This window comes from Brachyistius frenatus, unplaced genomic scaffold (genome assembly GCF_029030835.1).
Source record: "Brachyistius frenatus isolate BFR_SWC_R1_liver_20210118 unplaced genomic scaffold, ASM2903083v1 Contig_145, whole genome shotgun sequence".
Classification (NCBI taxonomy): domain Eukaryota; kingdom Metazoa; phylum Chordata; class Actinopteri; family Embiotocidae; genus Brachyistius; species Brachyistius frenatus.
In genome coordinates, this window is record NW_027210744.1 from 917968 (window position 1) to 944046 (window position 26079).

Sequence of the window (26079 nt, forward strand, 5' to 3'; positions counted from 1 at the left end):
ATTTTAATTGGACGGCAGATCATTGATATGTGAAGTGATCGTCGCGACGCCAGACTGAGAAGGACCGAAGTTATTGAATATTTTTTTTTTTTACAAATAGAAATTCGTCGAAACTATGAAAAAAATGTATTTTTCTAAACTAAGTTTTGCAGTACAAACCAACCAGAGACCACGACAGTACACCGAATAAGGCTGAAGTTATTGAACATTTTTATAGGTCGTTTTTGTTGTTGTTGTTGTTGTTGTTCTTTTCACTGGTACACAGAGACCTGTTTAATTGGTCCAGCTCTGAGGCTGGCTCAATTTGAGGAAAAAAATGAGGTTTTAGCTTGTTGTCCACCTTCTTGTTTGTTTAGTTAATGAGTTATTGACTCGGGAAGTTCGAATGTGCCAATGTCTTTCCAACTTTACAGGAGATGTGTTTCCATGACTACTTCTATCCAATGAGAGTATTTGCCGTAACGTTACTGGGCGACACGTAGAGTTTGCTTATGGCAAATGATAATCCTGCAAACACGATCCCCTCCGCTGCTGCTTTGTTATGACCGTCGTGCTTTTGTCATCAGCTCGGCGTTAAAAGGCTCTTATTCATATGCTGACCAGGATGTGAAGCGTCTTGCAGAGACAATATAACGTCAGTTTCTAAAGGGGTGAGAATTCAGAATTGGGAGGCGACACACCGCCGCCTTTAAATACACGTAGGAGGACACACCGGACACAAAGCATTTTGTCCACTCTGCCTCTCAGATCTTTCGCCTCACATTCCCAACCGCCTCTTTTTATTCTCACTGCCAGGCAGCTTTTAAATTGTGGAAAGAAAAAGAAAAAAAAAATGCATTGAGGTATGTCCGTCACGCACTTTCACATCGACACAAACAATAAAATGGCAAAAGTAGCCAATGGCAAAAACAAAAACAACATCTACAGTTAAAAAAAAAAAGAAAAAAGAAGCCTGCTCATTTAACCTTTCAGCAGAAAATCAATGTCTGTCCCTTCGACGCCTGAGTCACTGTTTCTGCCAATTCCAGCGGCTCTCGGGGAGGCGGCGGGGGGCGGTGCTGGTGTCGGGAGGGGGCGGGCTGGTATTTACTGCAATGGGCCCTGATCCCTTGCTCCACTTCTTTTGTGCTGCTTGCCGGTCATCGTCTGGTAAAAACAAGCCGCGGTCAGTCACCCCTGTTTCCACCGGGACTCTCGCCCACTGCAGCCGTGACCCCACTTCCAGGAAGTGACGTCGGCGTTCGGCTAATTAAGACTCCAGTAGCTGGCCCCTCCCTTAAAAAAAAAAAAAAAAAAAAAAAGAAGAGCACTCCCAGGGACTGCTGCTCTTGGTGTGTGTGCTAAATTAGTGCAGCGCTATTTTAGGAAACAGAGGTTAAAAAGGGGGGGGCACTTGGGGACAGACACTAACAGACTGGAGGGAAGAGCTGAGGTGACACACACACACACACACACACACACACACACACACACACACACACACACAGAAAGGGAGGGACACACACACACACACACACACACACACACACACACACACACACACACACACACACACACACAAAGCAATCCTTCTACGTGAGAAAACCAATACACACACAAAATACTTAACACACTCACGGTATGTCCATTTTTTAGCAATGCGCTCAGCTGCACACAAGTAGCAAAGTATGAGAGAGAGAGAGGGGCAATCAGCTGAAGGGCACACATGAATACTGAACACTGCTGCTGCTGCTGCTGCTACTACACACACACACACACACACACACACACACACACACACACACACACACCGAGGAGTCTAATCCTCAGGGTGCCTGTTGTGTTATGACAGCTGGGCGGTCTAAACACCAATCAGCAACTTGATACAACACACATTATGAAATGTAGCTGCACAGAGTCATGATGCAATATTTAACATCCCTTTTAGTCACGTGGACCCAGATTGTGAGTCCAAAGCATCGGCGGCAGAGAATAAGCTGCTCACCTAAATTCGAATCCTTATCAACAATTGATGAAAGAATTGTCCCACACCGTAGACCTGAAGTTGTCACACGTTTCGTGAACCGTGTCCATACGTTGCGGGGCTGTCGCTCCTTATACGACCGAATCCCACCCAATTTAGAAAAAGAAAATGATTTATCTTTTATTATTTATTTATGTACATTAAATACTGTATGTTTTTATTGTTGTTTTTGTTTGTTTGTTTGTTTTTAAACACCAACAGCACATTTGACCTGTCCATTTAACACACACACACACACACACGCACGCACGCCAGTGGGCCATTTCAGCACCCGGAAAAGAGTTGGGGTTCAAGTGCCTTGCTCATGGGCCCTCCAAGCAACATGCAAGTACTAGTTCAACTTTCAAGCTCTCAGAAGACACACAGGTTGGAGAGAACATGCTCCACATAAATGTGTCCCCGGGGGGGGGGACACACACGGGTCCCAAACACTCAACTGGTACAACACCGTACCCACGATGCCGAGCGCAGACGCAGACACGCCGAAGCATTTCAGCAGTCTCAGCACACCGCATTCTTCTTCCACTTCCTGAGCTGAGTCAGAGTGCATCCACAGTTCAGCCCTTGTTCAGCCTTCCTCCTCTCGCCGCCGTCACCACGACGACGACGACGACGACGGCCGCGTCCAAATCGGCCGCTGACCCACATGACGATAAGCCCCGAAGGAAATATCTTCGAAACTCCGCCGTCCGGCAGCACAGTGGGGGGGGGAAAAAACACACTCGTGCCTTTCATGAAAAAATAAAAATAATAATAATAAATTGGGGACATGTGAGGTTGTTTTTGTTTTTTTTGTCACATTTTAAACCAGGAATCCACCTCTCCCCCAAAGAATAACAGCCGGTACCCTGACTAGACCCGTCTTGCCCAGACACAGTGTCTTCCTGATAGAGAGGCGAAACCAACAGTGTCGCCACAAAAGCGCCGTGACAGGTCTCCATGGCAACCAGACTCTGTTTTGGCACTGTTTGTTGTTCAGAAACAAGAGTGTGTCAGTTGCAGCCACGGCTGCTACCTACAGCGGCCTCAGATCAAGGCTGTTTGTTGCTCAACCCAGCAACACATCACTTAGCGAGAATCCCGTAGTCGGGGATTTTCTTTTCTTTTCTTTTTCTTTTTTCTGGTGCTGATTTAACGCGAGCTTATCCGACTGACAAAGCACAACCGTGCATCCCGGGCAAATTTGAATTCCCCGCATTCTTCACATGTCATTAAACAAAGAGATTTAATTCTAAAATGCAAGCCTAATGTGCAAAATCCCTCTCAACCTTTTTTTTTTTTTTTTGGTGGGGGTGGGGGGGTGAAGAGGCTGGTATTTCAAATAAGGGAGAAAAAAAAAAAAAAAGGTTTTCTGGAAACTTGGTTTGACATCATTACTGACGTACAGATTATGAATTTCAAGGTAATTCATAGCAGGAAACGGGTAGAATTGCCAAAGTAATATCTGTAAAATCAGATGGTTGGCTACGCCTGCATAAAACTGGCAAAAATTTGTGGGACAGTGGTAAGTAAATAGACATGTATACAGCTAGGAAACAAATATATACATACATATATATATATATATATATACACCGATCCACTCCTCAACCTGCAGTCGTCTGCCTCCTTCACGGAAGAACTCGCGGCGACGTCGTGCGCTTCGCGTCGAAGTGGTTACCTTGGTTACCGCGGCAACATGGACGCCGTCTAGAAGCCACGGATGCTTAAGAGTATAAAAGCAAGCCCAGCGGGCGCGTAGTGCAGCGCAGGAAGTCCAAAGGTGATAGTGATCGAAGGAAAACTTTAAGGCGTTTGGGGAACGTCGACATTTTTGCCTCAGACGTATTAATTAAATTACAAAAAAATAAAAAATAAAGAAACTTGCAAAGCTAAAAGTACAATAAATCAAACGGGAAAATGAACTCCGGCGCCGCCTTTTCTGTCGACGCGAGCGCGCCGCCGCCGCCGCTCGGGAACTTTCAGAGGGAGAGAGAGAGAGCCATGGAAAAGTGGTCGTTACATCGACAGCGCCTGACGTTCAAAAGAGCAAAAGCTTGTAAAGGTTCAGTGCCCTTGCTCGAGGACATTAGAGAGAACATGCGGCGGCGGCCGAGTGAGCGCAGCGCAGCGCAGGCAGTCAGTCACGGCGGGCCGTAACCTTCCAGCTTGCACGACAGTCTTTCTCTAAACCTCCAGCACCCGTCACGACGACGCGCCAGATATTAAAAAAAAAAAAAAAAAAAAAGTCGGCCCCCGGCCTCTTCACTCCGCACCTCGCTTAATTATTACCCCCCCCCCCCCACCCCCCCGCCTCACTCACACACACACACACTCGCAGTTTAACGAGTGCGTCGGGCCGATGATGATGATGGCTGGAAGCGCGCGACACACACACACACACACACACACACACACACACACACACACACACACACACACACACACACAGTACTTCGCGAAAACACAAAGATTTTTTTTTTTGTACAGAAAGGGACTAATTTAGGTTCTTAATATTAGTCAATGGCCCAAAAATATCCCTATGGGCTTTTTAATGCCTTTTTTTTTTTTTAAGCGGGTCAACCTAAACCTCCTCTGTGCTCTCTCTACTCTACTCTACCCCCCCCCCTCCCCCCGCCGTGCAGCCTGTAGGCGAGGGGAGAATTCCGGCAGGGTGGGGGCTTTCCCCAGGAAGAACAGGAGCTTTGTCATCGTCCCGTCCCGCCCCCTCCCCCCTTCTCCACCCGAGGGACGGGAGGAGGCCATAGGCTGACAGACAGTCTGGCAACCTCTGACCAGGCCCGCCAGCGAGTAAGGGAGAGGGAGGCGAGAGTGATAAGGCATAATCACAGCGTGGGAGATGTCGACTCACGGCGAAACTGGAGCGGCCCGCTCCGCCGGAGTTTCATCTTGTCGCTCTGAGGGGGGGGGGGGTCCTTTTTTTGCTTAAGAGTGGGCGCTGTTCAACGTCACCGAGTTACACTGCCACCGGGCCGCAAAACCCGACTCGGTAACAACCTTCACGGGCAACTGCTCCGACTTTTTTGGAGACGCCCGGTCAATATCGGCGCACGAGTTCCACGTTTCTGTGACCGCCGGTCCAAACCAAAAAAACAAAAAAAAGAGCTCCTCGTCAGTTGTTCGCTTTTCAGTAATCGATAAACATACAAGTAGTCCATGAAATAATGAATACAAAAAAAAAAAATGCCCATTACCAATTTATCAGGGCCGAAAGCTTGCGAGTTCAGAACCCAAAAGAAATGTACGTTAACGAGAGAATTCTGCAGCAACTCGTCACGCGCAGGACCGGCGGATGAGGCCGACGTCGGAAACGTCACGCGGGGTGGGAGGGGCGGGTGGGGGGGGGTCAAAACTCTCGATTCAATTTGGATCCATTCGGCAGTTGATGGAGCGTAGCGGGCGGCCACACAAACATGACACCGGTCGCCCAAACGTGACAAACCGCCGCGGTCAATTATTATAAAGTTCAAAAACAAAACAAAATTAGTGAGATTTACTTCCACCTCCGGAGCCTCCGGGGGCGCGAGCACCGCCTTATAAATAACCGCTTTACACTCCTCCGGAGTCGACGGCTAAGAGGGACGTTTTCATGCTTTATTTATCAGACCCGGCCAGATTCTCCGCAGCGCGCCGACTCCTTACGCGGTTCCGGCGGTGCGAAATCGACATTCGGCCACTTAAAACTCACGCGGCGGCCGGCGATGCGACATCGCGGTCGGGGGGGGATGGAGGGAGGGGGTACGACGCGTCGTCTTGCCATGCGAGCCAATCATCGTGAGAGCGAGACGCATCGCGATCTGCTCGGACTACCCACGCACGCACACACACACACACACACACACACACACACAAGGGATTATTTTGTTTCTGGGCACCCACCACATTAACACGGTCAGGGTGGAGGGGGGGGGGGGGTTATAAATGATTCCCTGTGCAAAGCATCCTGTGCCAGGTGAAAAAAAAAAAAAAAGCTGTGAAAGCTCCTGAAAGCGGTGACTTATTAACAAGCCTCCAGAGCTCTCCTGTTGAATTTTAACCTCCGTTACCGCTACTTCCTTAGAAACTAGAGAGAGAGAGTGTGGGCGGGCGGGCGGGGGGGGGGGGGAGCGTTACTGGCTCTGACCCCTGAAAGCTGGGATGTCAAGGCAAAGCTGCTTGCAGGCAGGGCCGATGTCCCCCGGGAGGTAAATAGGGATGAAACAAACGCACGCAGGCAACAAAAGGAAAGCAGACTGGCGCCGCTTCAACGGCACGCCGCGCGCGGTCAAACGAATCACTAAGAAGCCCCGCCCCTTTTTAACCACACACACACACACACGCGCGCACGCACGACGGATTTAAAGAAGAGTAACTTTCGGGGCATTCCTGTTTGTATTTACCAATCAAGAGAGAAAACAAGTCAATTCGTTCGATCTCCAAAAAAACAAAAAAAGCTTCGCGGGAACTAAAATTCGCATACGGTGGCGATTTGTTTTTTTTAGGGGGGGATTTTGTTTTTTTACCTAAAAAAAATAAATAAATAAATCACCCGTCCGTTAATTGAATTCCCAGTCCTTTCGTTCCTGCTATCTCGCGGAAGTTAATGAGTAACGCCGACTGCCGAGTCCACCTCGATAAGGCCGCCGGGCTGTGTCGACATCGCAGGCAACAATGGCAACGAGCCCGGAGCGATTCCCGAGCCCCGTCCGATACGTTTGCGCAATGCACATCCGAACGTCCGATACAAAAATAAAGCTATACAAGATGTAAGATAACGCACGCTGAAACGAAATCAAAACCTGGGACGCGCGCTTTGCTCGCGTCGCATTTAAATAAAACACACGCGTACGCACGCACACACATTTTGCAGCTTTCAGGACTGAGCGTGGGTGTGCAGCAGCCATTGTGTGGGCGCGTCTTTTTTTTTTTTTTTTTTGCGCCCGCAGTGCATCGACTATATGAGTAGCAGGTTTACAATAGTAGTAACAATAATAATAATAATAATACGTAAAGTATAAATTACCAATGTAAATAGCAACTGAACAGAAAAAAATAATAATAAATTAAGTCGCAGGAGCTGCCAAAAAAAAAAAAAAAAAGGTATCTCTTCAAATGTCGTCGAACGGAGGTGCTAAAAGGGGCGCTGACAAATTTTGGGTGCACCTCAACAAAAAGGTTACCAGTGAAATCAACGTGAAAAGTTAAGTCTGGAGCTCAGAACACAAAAACAAATGAGCTTTTGTTAGCTTTTAAGTACTTCTCTTGAGAGGAAAAAACAAAAACGACTTGTATTTTTTTGTCTGTCTGTCTGTCCATTGCGAAACACAGACTAAAAAGACAGGAGGATGACTAAGCCGCACATGGAGCCGGGCTAGTTAAACTCCCCCTCTGCCTTATCGCCCACTCCGAGCCGGCAGCAGCGCAGCTGAGCTCTACCCCCAGGTAACCCCCACCCCCCCTACACCTTTATATCTTTAACACAACTTCCTTCTTTTCAATTATTTTTTTTCTTGATTTCTCGTCTCCCGCTTAAAAAAAACCCAAAAAAAAAACACACGAGGGGTTCAAAACAGTATTACAATTTACCGACTATTTCGTCCTGATCCCGCGACGTGCTGAATCTTCTTTTCCGCCGTGTGACCAAAGGAACACAAGTAAGTCACGTCGTTTCTGGTTAGCGCCGAGTGAGACACCCACGCGTTTACATTTTTCAAACTTCTATCACCATTGTCATGAGTGTTTTGAAATCGGCCAGTAGAAATAAGCACCACGCCACTGGGATCATAAACTCAACCCTTCCTTGTGACACGAACGTGGTTTTTTTTTTTCAATCCAAGTATATACAGTTGCTTTATGAAACGATGATTTTGTGAATGTAGTGACATCTTTTAAGGACGATGGTGAGAGTGAGCATTTTAGGTTCTTAAAAATCATAAACGCTGTTACATTCACATGACATATTCTTGCACTCAGACTGTTCTGTACACACGCTCCTGCATTTGTTTCTAGTCACAAATCTACATGGGCGAGGTTTGAATAATCCAAAGCCTTAATGGGCTCAATGTTTGAAGCCGATCCCAAAGTAAAATGCTCGCTTTTCCTCAAGATGACGGTTTCCTTTCTTCTGCAGTTTGTCTTGGCAGCGATTCCTCAAACCGGTCTTTTAATAAGACTGTTAAGGCGTTTCAGGGAATCGGTTACAAGGTCTGGTAGGTTTGATTGACAGGTCTGTCGGGCTATCAGTCGGCCCTTCCCGATAGAGCTCCCTCGTCCCACCTTCCACTTCACTCTGCCATCCGCACTTCGCCCAAAATAAGATTCTCTGGCTGCAACTGCTGGCCGAGAGGGCCTTTGATCAGTCTGAAGTCACAACACGGGCAAAAACGGATATCATAAAAACGGGATTTTTGGTGGTGCGATTCTGGCCCGTCATCCTCAACAAGAATAGAAACATCATTTTTGTTATTTGACCGACAACAACAAAAACAGGTTTGTGCTTTTACGTGCCAACTCCGGTGGCAGCCAACAACATATTTGACTGACAAACTGATAGCAAAAGTCAAGCCTGACATTTTTCACTGCTGGATTTTTTTTTTTTTTAACAGGTTTTTTTTTATTAAATTTATTTATTTTTTTATCTCTAATGGACAGCTTCACGACCTTATTGCCTCAGCTATCACCTAAACTGCACGCTAAATAATAATAATATGGCTCCTTTAGCAGAATGCAGGTGCATGTTCAGACCTGACCGGGTTTTCAAATCCCCTCGTTCCCATCGCTAAATACGCCTGGAGTACCCGCGTAATGCAGCTGGACGGCGGGACGGCGATGTGTGCCAGTGCAGTGCTGACAGGAGTGCACATCACACACACACACACACACACACACACACACACACACACACACACACACACACACGGCCGCCCGGCGTACACACCGAGGACACCGACACACACGGGGCCGTCCCGAGTGCGCTGCGGTGAGGGGCGCTGGGGGGCCCCGAATGAAAACACGCTGGTGGGGAGATGTATCAGATGTTTGTCCACTCGTGGAGAGAGAAGAACAAAAATAAATAAATAAATTAAAAAAAACAAAAAAAAAAACCTACATGTTGATCCAAGATCTAACTGTGGCTTCTTCCTGAAAAAGGGGCCTGTGAGTCGGAGCCCAGCGGAGTGCTTAGCTTGGCACTTTCCCCCGCCAGTTCTAAACTAAGGCCTCTGCACAGTTTTATGGCATGTGGCGATGCCTATAGCTGTTTTTGGGTCTATGAAGGCTTTGTGCAGATAACCGACAAGTGGAAGGACGACAGCTGCTGCGCTCGAAGAGCTTTCGAAGGCTCCCGGCGACGGCGCGGGTTTTGCTGTGGCTGCACCGAAATGCTGCAAAAAAAAAATTGCTGCGCCGACGTTTTGATGAAAGCGTTTTTGTTTTTTGTTTTTTTTAAAGCTGCGCGTCTTCTTTTAGAAACGGTTTTTGAAGAGTTCTGCAGTGACGGACCCACGGCATCTCGGCACTGTCCCGCTGTGGAGCTCCGTTTGGTTTATTGTTTTGGTTTAAGAGCGCCGGGTATAAAACGTCGATACTTTTATGACACGGACTGAATTGGACGACTCGTTTCAGTCTTTTCAAAGTAATTTGTCTGAGCGAGTTGTTGGCATAGACCTATTGATAGTGTATTAGGATTTTAGGGAACATTGATACTGTCTATAAATAAATAAATAAATAATAAAAAATCAGCTGTTGTTGTTTTTTTAAGGTCCAACAAAAATGCCAGGAATCATCTCCTTTTGCGGTTAAAAAAAAAAAACATGTCAAGTCAATTTGACAAGTTTACCGTTATATGCTGGGACTGCGTCCATGTTTGATTGACAGCTGAGCATCCAGGGACACAAGAGACACAATATAATCAAACTTGCATCTCAAACCGTAGCTCACGAGACAGCATTTGTTGGCACCCACAACGTTTAGCGTGTTTTTTTTTGTTGTTGTTTGTTTTTGTTTTTTAATGTGCCGCTCAGTGAGCTATCCAACCTGCACGCGTTTCCCCGGTGAATGTTTTGTTTGGTGGCTTGCACAGGAAGACAAAAGTGATGCAAAGACATGCGTCCTTGTTTTGTAGATAAGACGAAGACATTAGCTCAAAGGCTAATGTGAGTCAAGGTTCAAAGTCCGAGGCTCTGAACTAAAGACAATGGCTATTAGTCAGTCAGTGACGGCTACGGGACCGCGTTTCCTACCAGAACTGTACGTAAAGCCCTCGAAAGCTCTTTTAGAAAACTATTAGGAGACCAGATCAGTAATCTGCAGGGGAAAAACAAACAAAAAATAAGGGCGAGGGAAAAAATAGCCTCTCGTGCCCGGACGCAGACGAGAAAAAAGAAGAAGAAGAAGAAGAAAAAAAAAGAGGCTCCTCAGCTCTCTGCTTTGTATTCGACGGAGTTGCAGTTACGGCCTCTGGCTACACAAGCCAACATGATCCTGTTTAATCAGCATCTTCTGCTGGTCCAGCAACAGCAGCAACTCCCGGCTGTTGTTTACAGGCCCTTCAGGGGTAATGACTATTCACCCCGATCCATCATCGGAACAGCTCGAACTAGGTATCCAAACTCATCTCCTTTCTAATGTAGTCACATAATCTTCACCTAGAGTTTCGGTTGGGCTCATCATCATATTATCATACCGGGAGTTCTCCTGTCCTCAAACCACCCTGTTCAACTCGCGTCCTTTCCTTCCTTTCTCACAACCGGTCGTTATGAGAAGCGTTACGGCCCACTTGTGACTACAGCTTCTCCCCCGTGCGACCGCGGAGTGTAAAATGGCAGCTCGAGAAAGAAGAACTTGCAGTAATATTCTGAGGAACTGACACCATAATCTGAAGTTCGCCATTGAAGCTTTAGTACATTTTGTGAAGTCAAAGTAGCTGCCTCACTATCTGAATTTTCTTTGTGCGCCCGAGTCTTTTCCTTTATAAAAAAAAAACAACAACAACAACAACAAAACTGTCAGCGTCCCACTTCCATCGCTGTCAAACCGACGGTACGTCCTTTTTTGAAACGACCCTTCCTCCCCTCCTCCTCTCCTCTGCCTCCCCTCCGCCTCCCTCTTCCCACCAACACAACAGGATATTGCTCAGTGGCACAACAGGGTTACGGCTGTATGGAGACATGTTGAGGCAGGCCAGGGACAAAGATTCGGAGAAGAATAAAAAAAAATGTAAAAAAAAAAAAAACCAACAAAAAAAAACAAGAGGCAGGAGGAGGCAGGAGGAGGCAGGAGGAGCGATACGATCTCCCGGCGCACAGAGAGAGGGATTGTGTTCGCTTCGGCCCGCCTCGTATACAAACACTATATTAACGCAACTCTTCTTTCTGTTTTGCCCTACAGGAGACGCATTTCCAGCCGGGAAAGAACCTGACACACGGGTGTGTGTGTGTGTGTGTGTGTGTGTGTGTGTGTGTGTGTGTGTGTGTGTGTGTGTGTGTGTGTGTGTGTGTGTGTGTGGAGGAGGGGGGAAGGGGGGGCGACGGGTGGGGGGAGCGGGGAACGGTGGACAGAGACTGTCGATGGTCAACAAGCGAGACTTGACACGCATGAAAGCAAAATGGATGGAAACATTGAGGAGTCGCGGAGCAAAACAATATTCTGAGGACGTGCCGAGTTAAGCCCCTTTGTTGTAAACAAACCTTGAATGAAGGGAGTTAACCTCCTTAAAACCTCCGAGCCAAGGCCGTATGCTCAGAAATGATTTCGGCGGTGTTGGGTTGAAACGGGCGGCAATCCGCGCGACCCTTTGGCGATCGGGATCGGACGGGACGGGACGGAGCCGATAGGGAGTCGTGGTCACGTGCCTGCGTCACGACAACGATGACAATAACGAGAGGGGAGTTGCTGCCGCGTTCAGGTCAAAGGCCTGAAAACAACCGACGCCAAGAGCCCCCCCCCCCCCCAATCCCTCCCGCCCCCCTCCGGCCGGGCGTCGAAGTCCGAAAGTGTGAGCCGAGCCACAAAGCTTCCTCTTGAATTCCCTGACCTCGGCCTCGCGAAGCGTGACATTCGTCCCCTCGACAACACTTATCTACCGTCTACGAGCCTTTCGGGCCTCCTCGGCCTTGACCTACTTCCTTCAGCCCCCCCCCCTCCCCTACCCCCCCGGGGGGAGGGAGAGGGAGAGAGAGGGGTGAAGGGAGAGGGGAGAGGGAGGGAGGGTCACGCGACTTCGGCTGCCGAATGCGTCGTCGTGCCACTAAATCTTATTTCTAAACGCTTAGTCGTGATCTTGAAGCACGCGTCGGGATAAAGCCGACATACCGCCGAAGCAATTACGCGACAGAATCCGAAGCGGACGCGGACTAATGACGCGAGTCTGGGAGACTGAGCGAGAGCCAAGAGGTCGTCTCTGTTCTGGATACGGCTTGGTAATGACTCGGGAGGCTCAGTTAGCAGCTTCAGAACCCCGGAAGACCCAGAACACGAATCGATACCCCGCATTTCATCAGTTGTTTTTTTTTTAATTTTTTTTAATAAGACTTACTGTTGTTGGACTTGAGATCTCGGTGGATGACGGGGACGATGGCCTCGCTGTGCAGGTACAGCATCCCTCTGGCTATCTGCACGGCCCAGTTGACCAGGACGTGCGGCGGGATGCGGCGGCCCGCCAGCGCCCGGCTCAGCGGCCCGCCCGAGGCGTACTCCATGATGAGGCACAGGTTGGGTTCCTGCAGGCAGACGCCCTTCAGGGTGATGATGTTCGGGTGGGTGAGCATGGAAAACAAACGCGCCTCCTGCCTGACGTTCTGCGCCGTCACGCTGATGTCCTCGTCCGGGTCCTGTCGGGCGGCCTTCACCGCCACCAGGCCGCCTCGCCACGTGCCGCGGTACACTTTCCCGAAGCCCCCAACCCCGATGACCTCCTCCAGGCTCAGCTCCCTGAAATCCACCTCCTCGGGTTCGAATTCGCCCACGACGGCCGGGCTGAGCTCGCCGACCACGCCGCCGCCCGGGAGCTTGGCGTATCCGCTCGGCTTGAAGGAGCCGTAGTTGGACGGGAAGATGCCGACCTTGTTGTTGACCTTGCCCGCCCACCAGCCCTCGTCCCCCGATATCTCGGAGTCCAGAGAGAGGACCTCCACCAGGTCGCCTTTACGCAAGGTGAGCTCATCTTTGCAGGACGCCTCGTAGTCAAACAGGGCCGTCCACACGGGGTTGGTGAAGTTCCCTTTTTGTGATTGCTCCAAATTTTTCCAGTTCGACAGCGGACCACGACTGAATATGTTCTTCAGCGGCTCCATGGAGCCTCCAGCAGATGTTTTGACTGGATCTGATTCTGCACCCCAAGGGTTTGAAAATAAAGTACAAAGAAGTACTTTATCGCGCCTCGCTCCCTTTCCTGTCTTTCTTGTTGGCTCATCAGGGACCAACGGAATATGTTCAAAAGTTGGACCGACAAGAGGGCAACGGGAGAGAACTCGAAGACGGCCGAGCAGCGAGCGTCTTTCATTCGCCTCGACATGAAACTCCAAAAGCTTTCCGTCACGAAGGGTCAGCTGGGAGATGGCTTTTGTTTGATTACGGCCAAAGTGGGTCAACGCCGGGACAGACAGCGAGCGTCTCCAGCGAACTCCTCTCTGTTCAAGCGATGCGGCGTGCGGTTTCCCAACACATGGTTTGAGCACAATATCATTTCACCAGCCTGCCTGCAGTTTAAGAGGCTTCCGCTGATCACCTCATAATGGCTAAATTAGCCCTTGCGTCTTCCCACGTTCAAAACTGCCACCTGTTGAGTTGAGATTTTGAAGAGTGGAGGTGGAGGAAGAGGAAGGAGAAGAAGAAGAAGAGTCAAATTCTGCCTACAACTTATCGCAAAAACAATTCGAAGTGTGGCTACTTGCGAATCCAAAATCGAGGTTCCCACAACATTTAACTGTCCATCTGGAGGTTGTTTTTTTTTAATGTATTTTTAGCCATTAAGTGCGGTGGCCACCACAAAGCAGGAAGCGCCGAGGAGCGGAGAAGAATAGCAGGAAAGGAGCATTCAGTCCAGCCAACCAGTGTTTCACGACAAGTTTCGGCGCTGACCGCTTTGCGTTATTGAGCCCGAATCTCCAACAACGGCGTCTGGCAGAAACCTCGCTGCGCTCCCGCAGGAAATCCCGCGTCCCGTCGCGCCAGAGTATCCATGCTTCACGGTCTTATGAAGATCACGCGATGAGTCGAGCTTTATCATAACAGTTTACAAAAACAAAAACAAAAAACAACAACAACAACAACGACGAAAAACTTCGGAGCCGCCGACTCCGTAAACAGGAAGAGCTCTCCGAACCTGCTCGACTTTACTTTCCAGGGAGAAACACGCAAGGTGGGGAGAGGTTGGGGAGTAGTGGGTGGTGGTGGTGGTGGTGGTGGTGGTGGTGGAGGGGAGAAAACAAACAAACAAACAAAACAAAACGAGTTAAGTTTCCTGGTTGGAGTTTCAACGCGTGGCCCGGTCCTGCTCGGCGCTCCTGCGGTTCCGGTCGGTATCCAAACAGCGCAGCAACTCCATCGTGACTTCTGATCGCAACTCCTCTTCGTCGGTCAGCGTTCAAACTCGCCAGCTTCCCTCGAACCCACTTCTTACGTCTGCGCTTACCAGCCAGTAGAGAGGGTGGGGTTTACAAAACTTTTTCTCTCTCTCTCTCTCTCTCCCAGCAGGAAAGGAGTCAGATGACCACGGTCAAGGTAGACACAAAATCATGTGACCTAACATCCGGTGTTAACCGTCAAAATAAAATGTCAGCGGAAGTCGAGTTAATTGTCGGCGTGCGTTGCCAACGAGTACAAACGAGGCAAATATCTGCGTGTAGCTGTCCAACATTATTATTATTATTATTATTATTATGTGGACGGTGTTAACATAACATATTTACATTAGAGAAGAGGTGGGCAATTCAATGATCCAAGATCATGTTTACTTTCATCAAACCTCTGTACAGATCGTTTTTGTCTACATGTTGCTCTCTATTGCAATACAAATAATAATAAGTTACAACGTGATTTCAAATGTCGAAGTAAAGTAGTCTAGCCTTAATAAATTGAGGCAAATTACAGATAATATTCAAAAAGCGAGTGCTCAAACAGGCTACTATTTTTTTTACAATAATAGTCTCTTTTTTTTTTCTTTCAAATTTATGCTGTTGCGGTATTTTGTGGGTATTTCCTGCTAACTTCACACTCCTGGTGGTCCACAGTGCAGGAGGTGCACCACGCTCGTGAAAAAATTAAAACTACTGTACCAAAAAAATACAACGTGAGTGAGGTGCAGGCTTTCAAAGTAAAAGATTCTACATTTTTTTAACAGCAGTCGATTATTTGCTCTGTCGAAATAGCCATGATATTAATGTTGTAATTATATAACTATAATTATTATTATTATTTAGTAATATTTTGGGAGAAAATTAGTATTTTCCTGACTGCCGATTGTGCTTTGATCCCACAGGGCACATTTTGATCTGGCTTTTATTTTGAAATTTACACTTTACGTCCTATTCCTCCATTTTGGCTGGCCTGATACTGGATGCAGGGGCTGAATGTCAAGTGCAATTTCTCAAATACGAGGCACTTCCTTGTAACGTTAACGTTATACTTCTACTCCACAACCTTAGTTACTAGTTACTTTTCAGAATATACTTTCACACTTTTCCTGTCTAGTGAAAACCACGTCACTCCAAATTTTAATGATTCTGAATTGGAGATTAAAAATGTATGGGTCGAGCTATTGTTCAACTTTTTAAGGTAAATAAATGACTTGGATCATTACTGTAGATTAAACTAAGCATTAGTGGTTCAAATTAGCACAACCGGAAATAACTATAGCAGCAAAATGCACATTAATGCAGTGGGTACCTTTACTTTTCATACTCGGGAGTACATTTCACTGATAGTACCTCGATACTTTTACTGCAGGCAGGGTTTGAATGCAGGACTTTTACTTTCACCGTGTGGTATTAGGATCTGAAAACTGCTCCTTCCGCTGCAGGCTGTAAATACTGCAGTATTTATTTAAACCTGAGAAAGAGAAAACGATCAAAAACATTGCAGTAATTAAGCAAGCAAAGTCTTTCAAACACAATAACACAAGTCATTACTGACGTGATAGCAATATACCTGTGGGTAAACCTTTTATTAATAGTTATCGTGCTAATAATAGCTCCTAAAAATCCACACTTTTTGAAAGATGTACATTGAGACAAATAATATCCACTTTTCTTCTGCCATGAGTATCTTTTGCATTTCAGTGAAGCAATGTTACTTTTCAAACTTATAACTTCTTTCTGTTAATGTATTTATATCCAATATGCCATATGATTACATGCCATCAGGTCTACAGCTAATTTATTTCCTTTGCTCCTACAACTCAACGATAAAGTGTCTCGCCCAAAGAATCATTTGGAATGTGAGTCTTTAGTGAAACTCAGTCCAAACACTCAAGGACAGCAGTTCATTAAAAACTGTCCCAGGGCTAAAAAAAAAAAAAAAAACGAGGATCAAGTCCTGCTGCTTCTGAGGACAAAGTTCTTGAAGATTTTCTTTTTGTTACTTTGAATAAAAGAAAAGAAAAAAAAGAAAAGAAAGAGCTTCAAGATCGTCTTCAAAGCGACACATTTGAAAGTCTTTAGCGTGTGGCTGGTTTCATGTCCTTTATGTGGTTTGACGGGCAACTTACACGACCGAGGTGGAAGAACTGATTTAACTGAAGTGGACTCAGATTCGCTCCTTTACTGTTCGTCTGAAGCCAAACGGAACAACTTCAAAAGTTTCATTCCGAGGAGCTTTTTAAAAAAAAAAAAATGTTGTATCATCTTTCGACTGTAAAAGCACGAGAGTTGAGCGGATTTTCCCGTTAAAAAATGATAAATTACTGCTAAAACAATGTAAAACCAGACTCTCTCCAAACTGGATTGACTGTTCAAAATGAAAACTGGCCAGTTTCTGATCCCAGATAATGAAAAATCCCCTGGGAGAGACTGTGTTTACTATAACCAGTACTTTATCTATTGAAGCCCATTTGTGCCAAAACCTTTTTTTAAAAGGGCAAAAAAGTTCATAGGTTTCAGTTGACAGGTTATATCATAATTTACCATCAGTACATTGTAATACTTTGATTTGCGATTAGATGCACTTTTGTTTTTTCCTGTCATGCAAAGCATTTGTCTCACAGCGTTACAAGACGCCACAATTATATATATAAAAAAAGATACACAAACAAAAACAAACAGCCTACACGATAGAATGCGTGTATTACGCATGAAATTTAACTTAATGAAGGACTTTATCTCAATTTAAATGTATTTATTCCTATCAATTGGTTAATTTAAATGTGCCGCCAGCTGAGTCTTTTTCCCATTAGGTATTCGGTATTGACTGACTGGTAATTTTTCAATATCATTGAGGAGGCATACGTCATAAAGTCTTTCTGCATACATAAAACAATTTTTCCTTTGAAATAAATGACACTTTCACTTCAGTAAAGGATCCGACTACATCACAGCGCCACGTATGAAATGCGATCAAATTTGGCCTTTCCTTACGAATAATGTATGACGCGATATCCCACGTGCCACCTACGATGGTGGAGTGAGAACATGATGCTCAACGAGCATGTTGGCGCAGCCTGAAGTGCACATCTGAGAAGTACGTGACTGCGCTGGCCCCTCCGATCAAGTGCTGAAACACAAGGTGCATTTTAAACATGTGCTCTTCAAGTAGCCACGCTATGAAAGGCTTTTATTCTCCAAAAAAAAAAAAAGGTCAGGGAATTCCAGGTTTTTGTTTTTTTTAACCACATTTTCCCATGTTTCTAAAAGTCAGTGGCTTCATGGGAGGGGATGACAATCAAGAGGACCACCTTTGCCCCCCCCCTTCCCGGCTGCTGTGTGGAAACAGTGTGCTTCCTTCTGTTCCCTCTTTGATGGCTCCCCTTCCCTTCCCTCCTTCCCTGCCCCATATTGGCTGCCGTTTGTTTCAACAGCGACCTCCTAAAGTAAACCACCTACAACCCCCCCCACCTCTCCCCACCACACACACACACACACCCTCTCTCACAACACACACATCGAAACCCCGCCCTCCTCGCAGTACGCTGAGTCAACGCTTGTGCAGGAAGGACGCAGTTGTTGTTTTTGCAGCTCCGGCTCTGCGTTGCTTGGTCGGTCGGGTGTGCGTGCGTGCGTGTGCGGGGTGGGGTCTAGAGGAGGGGCGGCTGCGTTTACACGACAAAGTGGTCTGTTTTAAAAATAAATAAATAAATAAAAGAAGGCAGGAGGAAGAGGAAGGGGGCGAGTACCCGCGCTCAGGGCCAAAAGTGTTCGCCGGACTGCGTTTCGAGAGACGGTGGCGGTAATAATCAAGCGCTCCACAAACCTGCGACTGTCGCCGCACTCATCCGATTCAAATATCGGGAGGCTGCGGGATAAAATACCAGCTCTGCATCTACGAGGAAAGTCTCCTATATTGTAGAATACAGAAAAGGAAGGGAATAAAAAAATAAAAATAAAAGTAGGAAAAGCGCGGAGTTGAGACTACAAAATGCGCGTTTCTGGCCTGTGGTGGCGAGAGAGAGAGAGAAAAAAACACCAAAGAGGGGAGCAGTTAGGAAATGTTTTGCTCAAGGACGCAGCAGGATTCGGGTTTTGCGCTTCCAGCTGCTTGAACAAAAGAACGGGGAGTCTGAAGGTTTGAAGGCTGTTTGCAGATTTTCTCCACGTGAAAAGCGTCGCGGCCTTTTCGTCTCCGGCGTTGAAAACGAACCAAAACAAGGGTTGCTTTTTTTTTTTTTTTTTCTTTTTTTTTTTTAATTGAAATATGAACTTTATTTCACCCATACAAAATAAAAAGAATGTTAAAAGTTTACAATACAGCGTCAACTGTCTGTTCGCAATCATTTCATACCGAGACTGACACATAAAGGGGGAGCCCCATCTCTGCTTTCAATGAACACATTTAAAACAAGCTAAAAGAGGAGGAGGAGGAGGAGGAGGAGGAGGAGGAGAGGGGTGGAGAGAGGGGCGGTGCGGGGGGGGGGGGGGAATGTTGGAGATAAAGGAGCAAGTCACTCAAAAAATCGGAGGCGTGGCCGGAGTGGAAATTAAAGAGAAGGAAGGAGAGAAACAACTTTAAAAACAAAGTTATGGTCCAAGAGTCGCGGTATACGTCTGACGGGTAATTTAATGCTTCTATAAAATAAAATAATATTCAGGCTTCCACTGCCAAAACAAACACCCTTAACCCGCTGATATGGTTGACTTGAGGAGGAGGGGAGGGGGGGTTTCAGGTCTACGGCTCTTTTGATAAAAACGTGACTTAAAAATAGAAACTAATTGGAAAAAAGCTGCGGCAAGCGAACCTATAGTAAAAAATACACCTGCTTCCTTTGTTTATGTTGCAGTCCGACTTGGCCGAGTCGCGACAAAGCCAGGAAGCAGGGCTCTCATCTCAGCAGCAGCGTTTCGTAGCCCAATATCGATAACGCGGTAACGCAACGCGCTTTAGCGGCGAGACGGCCTCCTGTTCCCTTTCCCCTCCCCGACGCCCCCCCGCCTCGGCTCGCCGGCTTCCCGCGGCGGGCCGAGGCGGCTCGGAGAAGGCTTCGGCTGCCACTCGTGGAATTCTTCAGCCAACCTGAGGGTCTGAGCGACGAGGACTGATAATGTTCACTTCATAACGTCTAACTACGGAGGATTTAGGAAGAAATGGAAGAAATAAAAATAAAAAAAATTAAGAAAAAAGTGCTCCCCCCCCCAAAAAAAAAAAAAAAAAAAAAAAAAAAAAGCAACCTACACAACCCCGACCTCTCCTGTCTTTTTTTTTTTTTTTGTGGGGGGGGGGGGGGGGACTTCGTGGCAGAAACGGTGACGACTGCCGCGTTTGCTGGTCCAAATCGAAACGGCTGACTTGTTAAGAAAAACATCCTCGTTTTGGATTTTCCTCTTCAAATGGGGAAAATAAAAAAGGAAAATTAAAACACATAACGTGCAACCAGTTTGTTTTTTTTCCGTCTCCCGCGGTGGCGTCTCTTACAGCTGGCCGTCGAGGGCTTCGTCTGTCGGTGCGCTGCGGTGAAGAGTCTTTCCCTCTGCTTGCAGCAGCCGCCGGAAGAACAACTTAAGAATTCGAAAAATAACGTTGAAAGAGTGCGTGTGTGCGCGTGAGATTGATTGATTGAGTGAGTGAGTGAGTGGTGGTGTGTGTGGGGGGGGAGGGGGGGGGAGTGGGAGAAGCGGGGGAGGAGGAGGAAGAGGGAGCTAAGAGTCATAGTCTTCATCGTCGTCGTCGTCCTCGTGTTTGTGCGGCGCGGGGGCCGGGGGAGGCGGCGCCGCGCTCATCATGGAGGGGTGGGGGGCGAAGGCCATGCCGCCCGCCGGCTGTGCTGGAGCCATGCTGCCCATCGAGCCCGTGTCGCCCGTGTGCATGTACTCGGGGGGCGCGCTGGTGCTGTGTGGGCGTGTGTGTGTGTGTGTGTGTGTGTGTAAAGTGGGGTGAGGGGGGAAGGACGGGGAGGGGGCACAAGAAGAGGTATGTTAGGAGTCTTGTCCTTTCACAATATGTTGTATCCTCAGAAGAGTGCACCCAATTTAAACGGGAATTAACCGCCGGCAAATTGGCCGCGCGTCATCTGGCAACGCTGCGAGCTCTCGAGTACGGCATTCAAAGCACTACACACTGCTACGGATAACATGTACTACGTGTACACATTGTCATAGTATACTTCTTTTTTTTTTTAGCATTTAGCATTAAAAAAAAAGAGAGAGATCAATACTCTAGCATTTTTATACTTACGGGAAACAATACACAATACGTGTGACATTTCCTTTGTGCGGTGCATCGTGGGAAAAGCGTCCACGAAGAACACGCCGACTTGTGAATACTACATTTCGCCACCGCCTGAGAGTAAACGACACGCTCGTACCCGCGTCCAATGCTCCTGTGTACAGTGAATTTAAGACCCTGCACTGGTTTCCTCGTCGGCTGTAGTGGAAGAACAGCGCCCCCTGGCTGATTCCAGCTGTAAACTCCTCCGCCAGGCTTTTTTTTTTTTTTTTTTTCTGGCTGAACTAGACAGCAGTTTTTCAATTTCCAATAATATGAGCTGAGGGCTTTCAGGAGCCTCATAACGACTTATCAGCCACGTAAATCTGACCATATTTGCTGTTAGAGTGAGATGATGTAACTCTGGAGAGACGAAATAGGTAATTCTTTTTCACGTTCTCTTTACAGATGGAAATAAAAAAATGTTAAAAAAAAAGGCTGTTCCTCAATTCAGTATACTCGGGATTGGAGTTTGATTATTAGCTTTATAATAATAATAATAATAATAATAACAATAATAATATACTAACATGGCAGGACCTTTATGGAAAGCACCATATAAAGAGAGAGTGCGGCAGATTTGTAAAACCATGCAAAGTAAGATTCATGTGTTTTTCTGCACCAGTGAGAGCTTTAAAATGATTCTGTCAGTGACACCGTCGCTGACTGATCAGCGCTTAGTCAGACACGAGAACCATGTGTCGTATTGCCATCGCATTCACGCACAGATGTTCTCGTCTGAAAGAAGAACATCTGTGCGTTTTTGCTCTCTCGGCGTTCTTTACTTTGCTCTTCTTTCTTATGGAGAAATGACTTAAAATTCATATTGACCGGGGTTGTTGTTTTTTTTTTTTTTTAAATCAAAGTCTAGGAGATCCATGGTTTTTCCTCAGGAGCAGAGACAGACGCGCGTACGAGGCAACGAAGCACCCGCACAGCCGCCGCCTCCTCCTCCTCCTCCTCCTCCTCCTCGTCTTCCTCTCTGACTGCAGCCTGGAGGATAATTACCGAACACACTGTGCTGCCAGCTGCGCAGCGTCTGTCTGGCGTGGATTTAAAACACGGTCTGGACAAACGGCATCTCGACCGCGGATTTTTTTTTTTTTTTTTCTTTTTTTGTTCCCCCGTACCTGCAAAACCTGGAAGCAGCCTGCAGATTTGTGCTTGACTGAGAGCCGTCCTCCTCGTCCTCGTCCGTCTCGCTGTCTTCGGAGTCATCCTGTTTCCATCACAAGGGGGCAGACAAAGCGTGAGCCCTCTCGCGCACACACACACACACACAAATCATCACCAACAGAAAGCCGGAGGCCTCCGTATGCAGATCATCTCCCACCTCTTGCTCCGACTCTGTGCCGGACAACTTCTTGTCCTTGCCTTTGGAGCTGGCCCCTCCGTTCTTGCGACCAGACCCCGGCTTTCGACCCCTGGGGAGGGAAAACAAAACGTTTACGTAACGACGTGCGGCTACTTTTCGCGGCAAAGTTTCTGAAGAAAGTTTGTGTGTGTGTGTGTGTGTGTGTGTGTGTGTGTGTGTGTGTGTGTGTGTGTGTGTGTGTGTGTGTGTGTGTGTGTGTGTGTGTGTGTGTGTGTGTGTGTGTGTGTGTGTGTGTGGACACGACGTGACGCCGTTTCGCTCAGTCCTCTGGAACGCTCTTTTAAACTCCACTCAGCGTTTTAAGGAGTAAAAGTCTTTTGTCTGTTTTATTTCGGTGACTTTCTGATTTGGTCCCTTTTCCTTGATTTTTGCGCTAAGTTGCTAAATTGGTGCCTTTTTTTTTTTTTTTTTTTTCCAGGCCTATTTGGTGTTTATTGTTATACAGACAAAAATACAGTTTGCTGTGTTTAAGCTGTTAAAAAAAACCAAAAACATCCTTCCTCATAACCGTGTCGGATACAGTTGGCATGCCGTGTAAACTCCCCGCCGGGCTGATCCGCTGCGTGCGGCAGAGCGCCGAGCCGGCTCGTGTACGCCGTTGAAAACGCGCTACGGAATCACGAGCGCGGCGCGGAGGTCTGTCTGCTCGGCTCGGGATCCGTCTTTTAAATCTACTCCGGACCCTCGAGGGCGCGCGAGCCAGAAATACTTTGTGAGCGAACGACTCGACGTTCGTAGATGTTTTGAACGAGCAGCACGGCGCCAGCGTTCCAATATCTTGTGAACATATTCGAAGAGTTGAAAGGCGGTTATTCCGCGGCGTAAACCTTCGGGCGATAATAAGATAACCTCCAAAGGAGACTGGTGTGACCGATGTTATTGGCGGGAATTACTTTGAGCCAGTGCACATTGTCAGAAACTCCCGACACTCCTGACTCCGCTCGCCTCGTTCCCACGGTTGACTCAAAATGTCTAAATAGCGGGAACCACTTTGAATCGAATCAGCCGCAATCTTTAGTGACAAGAAGACTTCTCACTCATTTCATTTGCGTGTAACTCTCTGCTACAAATGCGAGTGTTTGACTTGACAGTCAATAGTGCTTCTTCTTCTTTTTTTCTTCTTCTTCTCCGCAGTTCGTCTATAATTAGTAGTCGGCCTGTGGAAAGAATGCGCCTGCTCTTTCATTTTCTTGCCTTTTTTTGGTTGTTGTTGTTCTGTAGTTTTTTTTTGTTTTGTTTGTTGTTTTGTATCAAATAATAAACAAAATGGAAACCCGTGATAAGGTAACAACGCAGGGATGACCAAACATATCGCTGCGGTCGCTTTCGATGAGCAGCGGCAGCCGTTTCCCGGTCAACGGCGAGTGGACGCGGCCGGCTTCGCATCGCACCGGAGTGTTTTCACCATGTAAAGGGAACTTCACCTGCGTGGGACTTTCTCTCCCCCCCCCTCCGCGTGGTTCTCCTCCCCCTCGCCCTGCATGTCCGGCACGGTGGCCACCAGGTCTTTCAAGAAATCGAACTGCTGCTCCAGCTCGATACACTGTTTTCTGCAAACACATACGCACAGTTGTCAAATCGTCGCTTCCTCCACTTGGGTTACCCCGCACTGTGAATAAGAGCAGCTGACTAAAAAAAAAAAAATAATAATAATAATAGTAATAAAAAAAAGAAAAGGAAAAAAAAAAAAAAAAGGTCAACCTCGTGTCAGATAAACAAGAGCGATGCACGGCACCGTTCCAACATTTCGACAGCATCACACCGGCGAGATTTGTCTGGGCAGCCGCGTCTTCCTCGTGGCCAGCGGGTACGTTCGGATACAAGGGATTTGGCAAATGTGTTTACAAACCCGCTCGGCAGCGCTGTCGAGGAAGCACCAGCGCAAGCAGGTAATCCAACGATACGGCGTATCGGGCGCTTCAGAGTGTCTTTATGTAAACCCAAAGCAAATGAAGACACAACGCCTTTACGGCTACACGTATCCAGAATCAAATTACTGCCGTATTCACGACTCGCCGTTTTGTTATTCAGCCGGCGAGGAGCTCCCGTCTGCGGTGCTTCGGTCTGAATAAATCGAACGGAGGACGGCTCGGTGCCGGATCTCGGTGCGTCTTGCGGCGCATCTGCACCTTCACTTTTAGCTCACCGCCTTGTGATCACGACACACGGGGATGCGCGGCGAATTGTGCGCGCAGCAGGGAGAGCACGGTGCAATATGCTGTCGAACGGGTTGGTTTACCAAGACACACACACACACACACACACACACACACAAAACAAAAAAACTTACAGATGCGACGTTGTCATTGTCTTTGCATTCCTAGACTGGGTGACTTGACAGGCCTTTGTAAGCAACGATTCCAAAAAAAGCTCCAGGGCTCTTGCTGATGTCTCAGTTGAGGAAATAACGATACCGGCGGTGTGCGTCCCTCATCTAAACACGACCGACTCCATCACATGAACCTAAAAAAAAAAAAAAGTACCGCAGCTGTGCAAAGCCTCAAACAGGGCTGCTCTCGAACTCCCGATTAAGTACGATGAATGTTACCGACCGGTCCACTAGTTTTGGCGCCCGATCACAACGCCGGTCGACAAAACTTTGCACTCGATCCAGAGTCAGTCCGGGGCTGACGAGTCGTTCGTTGACAGGTCATCTTTCTGCTCATTTTCTTCAGCAAGTAAATCATTCAAAAACATTCAGACACGTGAACACAAACCCTTTCTCGAACTTGCACACTGAAGACCTCTCAAGCAGGAAGGATACAAATAATAACAGGTACTGCTGCGGCCACTTTTCCTATTTCTTCATCTGTCTGCATAATCTTCTTAATCCTCGCCTGAAACGAGAGAGAGAAGGTCTAGTTTTTAAACACGTGTTTGCACAGTGGGTCAACATGTGTGAAGACAAGAGACACGAGTAAAGTTGTATCACTGCAAGAAAAACAACAACAACAACAACAAAAATAAACAGATTCGAGGTAGATTTGTGTTCATCGACTGCTGTAAAATGTCAGCAAAACGTTACAGTCAACACGTTTCTAAAAGGGGAAGAATCGCGATCGAGTGATAAAACCGGTCCTTCCTGCCGTGTTTATCCGCTTTTAAAAAAAGTAGCGTTTGCGCTGTAAATACTTCCCCAGGATTGCCTCGGTAAACAAACAACAACAACAACAACATTTTGCTCAGATTCACAACAGTTTCACTCGAGTTTAGCTTGACGTGCTAAAAACAACGTCCGTAAAAGTGGACTCGCTCGCAAATTTTCCGGCGCACGCTTGAAATTCACTTTAAGCAACAACAACAACAAAAAAAAATACCGGGGGCTAGCTAGCAGCGTTGTGGGAGGAGAGAGGAGAGAGAGGGGGGGGGGGAGAGAAGAGGAAACAAACGACTAACGTAGTTTGTAGTTTACGGGGAAATGGTTCGCGTTTGCTAGTTAGCATTGTTAGCTCTTAAAACAAAAGAGGCCGAAGTCAGCAGCTCAGCTCCGGCGCCGAGTTTAGCCGAACTTACCGGAGGGAATCTGGCGTTGTATTTCTTCTTTTTACTGGGCATAGTTAAATGACCTGGAAGGCTAGACTAAAAAAAAAATAATAATAATAAAATTTAAAAAAAAAAGAAGCAATATTTTTCCACGTTATTAATCTTTGATCATGTATATGTATATACATATATATATGTATATATATATATGTATACTTCGCCGCCGCCGCCGCCGCCACCGCGCGCGCACACACACACACTAGCTGTGGCTAGTAGCTCCGCGGGGCTAACTCGTCGGTGCGTCGTCGTCAGTCGTCCCCCCCCTCCTTCCTTCCTTCCTTCCTTCCTTCTGCTGCCTTGCAGGTCAGTTCGG

At 47.2% G+C, this 26079-nt stretch overlaps 2 protein-coding genes across 2 annotated transcripts in view; both read right to left on the minus strand.

Moving 5' to 3' along the window:
* LOC138630945 (mitogen-activated protein kinase kinase kinase 11) overlaps positions 1-14608 on the minus strand; it is a 40173-nt gene extending 25565 nt beyond the window's left edge. Inside the window, exon 1 of the mRNA XM_069715609.1 lies at positions 12537-14608. Coding sequence (XP_069571710.1) covers positions 12537-13293 — 757 coding nt within the window. The 5' untranslated portion in view covers positions 13294-14608. The remainder of the gene's footprint in view (positions 1-12536) is intronic.
* A 5639-nt stretch (positions 14609-20247) lies between these two features.
* On the minus strand, positions 20248-25968 carry drap1 (DR1-associated protein 1 (negative cofactor 2 alpha)). Its single transcript, XM_069715619.1, has 7 exons — positions 25737-25968; positions 24988-25060; positions 24514-24607; positions 23648-23773; positions 22182-22272; positions 21979-22067; positions 20248-20473 (listed from the first exon to the last, which is right to left on the minus strand). The coding sequence occupies exons 1-7, from the start codon at positions 25776-25778 to the stop codon at positions 20284-20286; spliced, it is 705 nt and encodes a 234-aa protein (XP_069571720.1). The 5' UTR covers positions 25779-25968; the 3' UTR covers positions 20248-20283.
* Between the last annotated feature and the right edge of the window lie 111 nt (positions 25969-26079).